The 10,383-nt window shown below is 39.8% G+C and overlaps 1 protein-coding gene across 3 annotated transcripts in view; it reads right to left on the reverse strand.

Annotated features, from left to right (window-relative positions):
• The window catches only part of LOC106870415 (uncharacterized), a 142,670-nt gene extending 132,912 nt beyond the window's left edge, over positions 1-9,758 (reverse strand). The window contains exon 1 of one of the 3 annotated variants that reach the window (XM_014916480.2): positions 9,633-9,758. In XM_014916480.2, the coding sequence (XP_014771966.1) occupies positions 9,633-9,642 (10 nt within the window). In that variant the 5' untranslated portion in view covers positions 9,643-9,758. Of the gene's footprint in view, positions 1-9,578 lie in introns of all 3 variants that reach the window. The other 2 variants (XM_014916479.2, XM_014916481.2) reach the window with 2 other exon arrangements.
• Positions 9,759-10,383: the final 625 nt, after the last annotated feature.

Below are 10,383 nucleotides of genomic sequence, written 5' to 3' on the forward strand. Positions count from 1 at the left end.
AGAAGAACATCGCAAAGCTGTGACACGAGGAGATATTGATAAATCGGGTATAGCTGATCATGTATGGAAAAATGGAAACCACCTCCCCCTGTGGGATGAAGTTAAAATAATAGACAGGGAACAACACTGGAAAATACGAAAACTAAAAGAAGCAGCACATATGCTAGGACACAACAACCTCCTAAGCAGACCGAGTGCAGATATGAATAGCATATGGGAACCGGTATTGAGGAAGGATAGAAAAATAATAGATTTATAAGCCTTAAAATTCACCCCATAATTGCCCACGGGCATATGGCGTAGTGGTTAAGAGCGCGGGCTACTAACCCCAAGGTTCCGAGTTCGATTCACGGCAACGACCTGAATAATAATAAAAATATAATGATAATTATAATAATATAATAATAATAATAGTAACATCGATAGGAATGAGAACCCAGGTTCGAAAATTCCCCAAGACACCTGACGAAGGCTGGAGGGTATATCAGCCGAAACGTTGTGTTAACAACAAACAAGATGAGGACGAATATCCGTCAAATGTAAATAATGTAAGTAATTCCTCATTTCTTAAATATAGAACTATATGTTGTGGTGTTTTCGTTGTGTAGAGCACTGCTGTAAAATAAGTGTGTAGGATTGAAATATATTCCTCATGTGTCCATTTATGCTTTTTTGATTTTATTTGCAGGACATGAAGAATAACGTCTTGCCTTTTATTTTGACGGTCATCATTTTCGTAGGGTACCGGTCCGTTCATTTCAGGTGTTAAATTGTTTTGCACGTGTAGTTTTTCGTACTTTTTGTGTAACAAGTTTAAAGTACGTACTTCCCGATTGTTAATCTTGGGTTGAATAATACCGGTATTATTTAATTTATTTAAATTTTTTTTGTACATGGTATTTGGGGACGGAGATGGTCTGGTGTTGATTGGATCGTAACGTGGCGAGCGTGTTTATATGTGCTGTGCGAGAAGTGGAGATGATATACCGTTAGAATACATCATTTCATTTGGAAAATAGAAATAAATGTCAATAAGTATTTCTTACTCGGATATAGTCCAACGCTTTGTCAACTATTTTTGGTTCCATATGATGTCTTTATTCTCGATGTTTTTGGATAGATTTCTGAGCAGTGTTTTATCGCTCTCACATGTTATATATTATTATTATTATTATTATTATTATTATTATTATTATTGAGTGAGAGAACAGCGCGTGCCATCAAAATGACACTGGGGTACAAATATACGAAGCCCAATATACCCATTGTAGTGACCTCTGGCAGTCAAGCAGGAAAGCAAAAACGAAAAAGGGATCTAACGAGAGTAATCTCCCTCGACCTTCTCGGACATTCTCGGATATTCTAAAAGCTTTCAATTAACTTCCGGATGACATAGATGTCAGAGACTTCCGGTTCATCCCTTATATAAAGCGAACGCAATTCTAATTTCGTGCCTTTCACCTGTCAGTTTCTAGGCGTACGCATTGAGCCACGTCACTCACACACACATGCACGCGCGCATATTCGCCACATTTGGTTTGAGACATGTAGTTGTAAAGTATGTTCATGTAATATGTTACAAGCCTTTTTTCTTTCGAACCATTCTTATATGTTAACGCATTAGATCCGATAATAAATATGTTATGACTTATGAACGTCTCACAAGTTCTTATTTTTCTTGTCGTTTTACGTACAAGATGGTGACCCCCTCTTTCTCGCATGCAATTGTAAAATTGTAGGTTGTCGCATACTGGCATCACTACACCATCATGACTACCCGTCTCATAAGGGTACACCAGGCACATGCATCAAAACCATATGTGTGCGATATGATGATTTTATATCAAGATAAACAGAGGATGACCTTGCAGGTGGTGCCTTGTTTGAATGTGCTTCTAGTTGAGTAGCCCATGCTGAATAAGGGATGTTTAAGGATGGTGAACGAAACACCCATGTTTCCAGTGGTGAATTATTCAAACCCCAAAGAATTTCTCTCAAATGGCTATGATGCTCCCCAACTACTTCTGCTCGTGATCAGAGATGCACATATCATCAGTCACTAAGGGGCATGCTCAACTAGAAAAAAAGGTCAAGCAGCTGACAAGCAAATCTGTGATACTGAGCAGAGTACTTGCTAAGCCCATGTTTATACCAGGACAAAATATGTGCAGGATAACATTTCAAATCATTTAAGATCAGGGTGTTATCATTAATGTTGTTGTTGTTGTCATCGTTGCCTGTAGTTGTTATTTACTTTTAATCTGCATGATTGTTACAATCACTTGCCGAGACACACCCAGCGTCCTAGGGCGAGTGAAGTACAAGACATGTTTCAGTAAGACTGAAAGCTTGGGGAGGGGAAGTGACAGAGACAGTAGCGATATATATCTTCATGTAATACAACAGACATTTAAATTGATAGGGTTTTTCTCAGGATGTAGGCAGTACTTGTAAACACAATCTTTTGGATTTCTCTGCGACATAGTTCTCTTGGGATGTTATCTAGATGTTTCTGACATCCCTTTTTTTTTTATCATACCTAGGGCACCTACAATAACAGGAACAGTTCTTGCTTTAAAAAGCCACATTTTTTGTATTTCATTTTCCAGGTCCTTATATTTATTTAATTTGTCAAATTCCTTTACAGATATATTTTTATCAGTGGGAACATTTACATCTAATAGTCTACAAGTATTTTCTTCCCTGTCTTTGATAATTATGTCTGGCCGATTAATCTGGATCGTTCCGTCGGTGTTGACTAGAAAACCTCAGAGGATAGTGACATTTTTACTTTCACCTTCATCATTATTATTATTATTGTTATTTCTCTTTATCACAGGTTTTATTGGAGCTCCTGGAGTCTTGCATGCGTAGCAGGTATACTACCTGCAGCCTACGGTACCATGCTATCCGTTCTTTTCAGCTATCTAATACTTACCTGATTATTCTGGTCATGCCAAGGAGGCAAACCTTTTGTAACAGTTCTACTGGGCACTCTATTCCAATTTCCTTTATATTCCTCTTGATACCTTCTGATACTATTCCCAAGGAGGCAACAATAATCGGCACTATCTTCATCTTCTTCACTTGCCATAGCAGGGCTATTTCGTACTTAAGAGGGCTGTATTTATCTATCTTTTCACCTTCCTTCTTGACTATTCGTGGGTCAAAGGGGCATGCAACATCAACTATATTGCATATGTGGGGCACCTTGTCCACCACTACTAGGTCTGGTCTGTTACGCTCTAGCATCTGATCTGTTTGGATTGGGAAATCCCAGAGGATTTTGCTCGTCTCCGACTCTGCAACTCTCTACAGTTTGTGCTCATACCATGTCTTGCCCCTCTCTCACCCCTACTTTTCGCACAGTTTCCAATATGGCCCTTTCGCTAGCTGGTCGTGTCGCCACAACTGGTAGTGGTTTTGGGCAAGTCTAGGGTTTCGTTCATGATATGGGCAATGGTTTCATCTACTCTATTGCAGATGCAGTACAGCTGACACTTGCTTATTCTTAAGGTTGGCCCTCCAGTTCGTGGCCAAAGCTTGGTCTTGCACTGCTAGTATAGTGCTCTTGGTCTCTTTTTAGGGTTCCTTTCTTCAGCCAATCCCACCTATTTTTTCCAGCAACTTCTGTTGTGGCCACGTGGAATTGATTGTGTAGTCCGTTGTTGCGTAATTCTTCCTCATGTTCTTTTTCTACTTCTTCCTTTGCTTTCCATTTATCTCTGCTTTCAGTACTCCCTCGTTCCTAACTGTCACTAGCAAAGTTTTCTTACTTTGGACTAAGTATTTCATTAAGCTCTCGAGTTCGATACGCACGCGGTCTTCCACACTTATCAAATTCCCTTCCTCCATTTTCTCTTTTCATAAATAGTTATGCCGAACTACTGCAACTGGTCAAACAACTCTTCTTCTGCTGTCTCCCAAGGAACGTTCAATCGATGCCAGAGGTCAGTTCCGTGGACCAGCTGGCAACAAGCGCGGATTTAAAAAATGGAGTTTTCAGACAGCGCTCCTGCTGAAAATAAAAGTCGTCTTCTTCTCCTTCAGCCGCAATATTAGAACTTACCAAAAAAGTTAAAAAGCTGTTCTCTTTGCAATATCCTTGACGTCGTCGGTACTCCAGTCGTTCACCGTCTCCAAGACGCCGGTCGTTTTCTGTTTCTGCCTTGCCATATTGTTGGTATCATGCCTGTTTCATAAGAACGAGCAAAAATGCTTTCCTCCTTGTTTTTCCCTTGTCTGGAAAAGGAAGCCTTGAGCACGGTAGCAGCTTCCTCTTCCCAGGCTCAAAATCGTGCACTTTTTGTGGAGAACTTTAATTCTCGAAAGTTCTTCATAGTAGACACTGGTGCATCATGCATAATTTGGCCGGTAAAGTTCCTTACAGACAAGCCTCTTCTTTCAGATGTTACACTTCTCTTCTCCAGCTACGCCAATTTTTAGGAATGATAAACTTCTACTGGCGTTTCATTCCACATTGTGCTAGGTAATTGGCTCCTCTAACGCAACTGATGAGCTAGGACAAGTTTCTTTGTTAGCCTATTCAATACAGAATGCTAAGCTGTCATTCTCAGTTGATGCATCCGATTCTGTTGTAGGTGCCGTTCTACAATAATCCTATTACATCGAGACGCGTCCTTTGACATTCTTATCTCGCCAACTTAAAACTGCTGAAACTCGTTACAGCACCTTTAACAGAGAACTTCTAGCTATGTACCTCTTTTCTCACTCTTTAGAGGGTCGTGAATTCACCATTTTCACTGACCACAGGTCACTCACGTTCGCTTTACTATCGAAGACCAAGTCGAGAAAGTCGACAGTTGGACTTCATATCGCAGTTTACTTGTGATATTTCACATATAGCCGGAATAAATAACTCAATCGCAGATGCTTTATTCAGACTTCCTATTTGTTCTCTATCTTCCACTTCAGTGATAGATTTGTCCGCTTTGCTGCTGACCAGCCAGCTTTGACCTCATTGGATACTACATCTGACAAATTTTCTACTTGTCAATTCAAGTACATACCACTCCCAACTGCTGAGAAGACGATCCTTATAGCTATGGTATTTATAGGTCCCAGGGTGGCTTACAGATACTACACTTTGCCCAACAATGACCTGCAGGTAGTTGAAGTTAAGGGTAACCTTCCCAAGTCGTGACGCCACAACCGGATGCTGTTTCATGTCATATCCAGGGCGTGTTATCATTAGTATTATTATCATTTGCTTGTATTGTTGTTGTTGTTGATGATGGTGGTGGTAGCTCTGTTGTAAGCTATTGTTCTCTTTGACTATTTCCTTTAATCGCAGTGGTTTTGTTGCTCTTCTGTCAGATCGTTTCTGTTGTTTTTGTTTGTCTTCGTTCTTGTATTTGACTGTGTTGGTTGGATGGCCTATGTCGTTATTGATTTGGAGCACTTTCTATGGCCGTCCAAAATTAAGTGCTAATGTTCATCCTCCTTGACATGCTATTTGGAGGAATCTTCTGTGGAGTGGGGGTATTATTATTATTATTATTATTATTATTATTATTATTATTATTATTTGTTTGGCTTTTGCTTTGTATTTGTACAAGTTGGCTCCAAGTTTCATCCAAATACCCCAAGAGACAACACGTTAGAAGTTCAAATTGATATTATGACTAGGGCGTCATATTTTTGTTTTTGCACAAAATAATGTTCTAAAGAGTGTCTGTCAAAACATAGGAGAATCAAAAGTTTGTTTTAAAAGTAATTTGATTATAAGATGATAGTGTGGTCTTAAGATGATAGTAAAAAGTGCTTGCTATTATGTACATTTAAGAGTACTTTTGACAATGTTTTGGAATTACATAGATAATATTTTTCGCAGGATATGAGCAGTTCCTGTGAACACTATACTTTTAATTTCTTCCATTTTAGGATTTCCTCGTATCTGAGACAGCCCATTTTGCTATTATTGCTAGGGCGCCTATGACAACAGGTATTATTCTAGTCTTGAAGTTCCACATTTTGCCAATTTCTATTTCAAGATCTTTATATTTGCTTAACGAGAAAAGAACCCAAAATTTTTATAGAGAGCTAGTTGAGGGTATGAGCGATGATGGCCAAGGATTGAATCTAGAACAGATTGACGAGAACAGTTTGAGTAGTCTCTTGGAGAGGCAAGTCGACTAGTAGCGACTTCTGTCGCTGGACGGAGGGTCCTGTGAAAGTGCTCTGAGTCTGGTTCGGACCAGATCTCCAGGTAGATAGGAATTGGGAAATTGTCATGACTAGAGTGGCCAAGCTCACCCGGAAATGGGCAGAAGTGAAGCTGTCTCTGAAAGGCCGGGCGGAAGTAGCGAATGCATATATTGCCTCGGTAGTGTACTACTGCCTAACCGTTGTGTCTTGTCCTAAGAAAACTTTGATCAGGCTGGATTAGGCGTAAACCGAGGAAGGGCGCTTGGCACCTCGAGTGTCGTCAAGCGCTCACAGCCCTCCGCCAAGCGGGCTATGCGGTCGGTGGTAGTTCCACTCTAACATTCTATAGAGGGCTAGTGGAGGGAAAGTGCGACGACGTTCTCGGGGAAACTCTGGGCGTCGATGAAGATCAATTAACCGGTATGTTTCGGAGAACTTTTGGGCCTGGGCCTATGGATAACTTCCAGAAATCCTTTGCTTGGCATTGCTACCGAGGGGCGCTGCCTGTTCGGGATATACTTTACAGTCACGGAAGTGCCATCAGTCGGGCCTGCCCGAGGTGCGCCCAGAACGGTGAAACCGTTCTGCATGCCCTAGTCCAATACCCGAGTATTGTTGACCTGCGGGTTAATGTCGAACACCTGCTGTCGCGTGTAGGACGAATCCGGCTGTCAGCTGAATCTATTGTGAAGATTTCCCCGCCGACCTCTTTTGGCCGGGAGGGGCAAGCAATTGTTATTTGTCTAGTGGCTGTGACGAAAGATGTAGTATGGTGGACCCGTTTGAAAGGGCTAATGACAGACACTTTCTTCTTTGGCCAAGCTCTCATCAACTTTTTCAAGTTTCACTTGAAAAGGAAATTGAGGGTGGAGAGGGAAGTGTTGTCTTCTAGCAGGTTTGTTGAAAGGTGGGTGTATGTTGGAAGAATGGCCAGTGTGAAAGGACCAATTCTTAGCGTGCACCTATAAAAAAAGGAATTAAAGGAGTAGGGCTCTTGCCCTGTTGAGCAGGCACCCATGGATTTTGTGGGTTTTTCTACGGGGACCTTAAAGTGCCTCCCCTACTGGGAGTTTTAATTTGTTTTCACGCTGTAAAACCCATTGTATCGTCCTGTTTTTGTCTTTTATGTTGTTGATTGTCATTTAATATTTTTGTATGTGAGCCCTTGTGACTAATAAAAGAATCAATTATTATTATTATTATTATTATTATTATTATTATTATTATTATTACATTTTACTTCACAGAGCTCGCGATCGTATTTGCTTCGGTTAATTCTGTTATCAAAGGGTCTCTTTCCACGAATTTCTACATTCGATGACGTAAGAATAACACTCGGATGAAACACGCAGGAACGCAGGGACAAGTAGAATCTTGTTTTCTTCGTCACAACATATGAATGAGAAAGAAAGGGGTGATAGATGAATAAGGAAGGAAGGGGTGATGGCGAACTGGTAGTGGGAGGGTTTCAACTCTGTGTGAGTATGTGTGTGTATATAAAAAGGAGGTATGTGAATGTGTGTGTGTGTGTGTGTGTGTGTGTGTGTGTGTGTGTGTGTGTGTGTGTGTGTGTGTGTGTGTGTGTGTGTGTGTGTGTGTGTGTGTGCGTGTGTGTGCGCGTGTGCGCGCATGTGCAATGGAAGTGGAATGGTGAACATTCAACGCTGAAAAGAAAAATGAAACAGCGTTTCAACTCTGTGTGAATATATGTGTGTATGTGTGTGTGCGTGTACAAGGGAAATATGTGAATGTTTGTATGTGTAAACTAACGTTCTCTCAGTAACAAACGATGATCGACCTCACATCTCAGAAGACAACCGCTAGATAACATTGACAAGTGTATTAATTTTATTTACCATCCACATTTATGTATAAAATAAAACAATTAGCCGTTATTTTTGACGGCACAGGGTCAGCTAGTAATAATATAATTATTAAGACAGCAGAATCGTTAACGCGTCAAACAAAATACTTAGTAGCATTTCTTCCGATTTTACGTTCTGAGTTCAAATTTGGCGAAGTCGACTTTGCCTTTCATCCTATCGGGGCCAGTGAAATAAGTGCCAGCTCAGCACGAGAGTCAACTAGCCCTCTTTCCCAAAATTTCAGGCCTTGTACCTGTAGTAGAAATAATTATTATTCTTCTCCTAGTCCAAGTCTGACCTGGTACTAAACAACAATAAGAACATATAATGTACTTCAAGATATACTATGTCACAGCAAATAACAGAATGGTCACCGCTAGAACATCTTTAGTTACAAGTCTGCTGGATCGAGTCTGATTCGGAGCTAAACAACACCAACTGTTAAATTCATACCTTACGTCACCAGGTGGAAAGGCAAACTGTTAAACAGCCGAGTTACAGCTTAGTGAATGATTTATTGTAATAATTACAGACAGGGTTCCAAAACTCAACAGAGTCTGTGACTCAAGTTTAAGCATCTTCACATGCTACTAATGCTGTCGTTATTGTTGTTGTTGTTTAGGCTTGTGTTATTCCGGATTAAGCAAACCAATAATCACAGAATTCTCGTCATTCCCTTCCTGTCTTTTATTTAAACATGATCCAACTAGGACTACACTATACTGTATGTTCTAGTTTAAGGCTATGGCGTGTAATTTGAGGAAGATTTAGCTGCTATTTAGGAACTTCTATTTAGGAACGACTATTTAGGAACTTCATTGTTATAACCACGTGTGTCTTTAGTGTAGGCATGTACATCACAACTTATCGTTTCAAGAAAATAAAGCTCAGCTCTTATGACTAACGAACAACCGTTTTTTAATATTTCAAATAGATTTTGCTTCCACTTCTTTAAAAATGATTCCACAAGAATTAAACCAAAATGATTTTCTTTAATTTTTCTCTCTGTTCATATTTTATCGCTTAAGGATATTTATTTCTTCTTTTTCTTTGGTAAAAAAATAATATACTAAATTATAAAACTTTATGTTTATTTTATGCGTGTGTGTGTGTGTTTGTGTGTGTGTGTGTGTGTTTGTGTGTGTGCGAGTATGTGTGTGTATTATATATATGTGTGTGTGATATTTATATGTATGTGTATACACACACGCACACACACACACGCACGTACACACACACACACACACACACACACACAAACATGCACACGTGTGTGCAATGTATCTCAGTGTTAATTTATGTGTCGACTCTTCAACCGCAATCCAAGCTTCATGTTTTCACACTGACGAAAAACCGTCCAGCACCTATATTAATGGGATTAGCTAAACATACAAGATTTCATTTTCAAGTAACTAGACAGATTTATGATATCTATTTGCAAATTGGTTAAAAGATAGTTGTTTCTTCAATATATCTCTTCCCCCTTCATAACTCGTATTTGAAATTTTGGCGAGAAATAAAGAAATGGTGTTACAAATGACTTACCATTGTCGACCAAGAGTACCAGTGGAATAACAATAATGACTGTCACTAACCTACCCGCTTCCATTTCCTTCACAAGACGTATAACTAACGTTTACAAGTATTCACGTCGTATTTCTTCTCCGACAAAAACTAAACGCCGGCCCATTCCTTCTTTAAACATTGATCATCGAACGCCCAGCGTTCTCTCGCTTGAAACCTCGATATTCAACATTATCATAGACAAACACACATTCCAACGTAGTTTTTGTTTTCATCGATATCGCATCGAGTGGATGGAAAGTTGATCTACTCGTTGTTTTATCCGTTTTTAACATTCACCTCTTTTGACTGCTTGATCAATGCTTTGGATGATTCAATTAGTTTAGGTAATAAACATTCATAACTGGGTGTTGCACAGAACTCCTGGAAAAGTTATATAAGTCTCAAAGATTTAATGTACCTAATTGTGAGTATAAATACCATAGAAATGTACAACTCATTGATGTGAATAGGAAGGGTGCATTACAAATGGTAGCTTAATACTGTGCTTACAACATCGGCTAATGACCGGTGGTGACTTCTTTGGCAAGTGCTCAGTACTAAAGTCAGTTTTGTGTAGTTGTCAGCAGGTGGCATGGAGGATGGTTACCCATCCACTGCTTTATAGCATCGAACTTACTACTAACAGAGTCCCCCACACTAACAACTGAGATCTTACATAACGTGACAATTCACAGGGGACTGTAAAAAGGGCTGACGGTAAATATGACCAAATTATGTAAATTCTATCGTGTAGATAATGTCATGTGACTGACAGGGTGCCCTG

This window comes from Octopus bimaculoides, chromosome 5, assembly GCF_001194135.2.
Source record: "Octopus bimaculoides isolate UCB-OBI-ISO-001 chromosome 5, ASM119413v2, whole genome shotgun sequence".
NCBI lineage: Eukaryota > Metazoa > Mollusca > Cephalopoda > Octopoda > Octopodidae > Octopus > Octopus bimaculoides.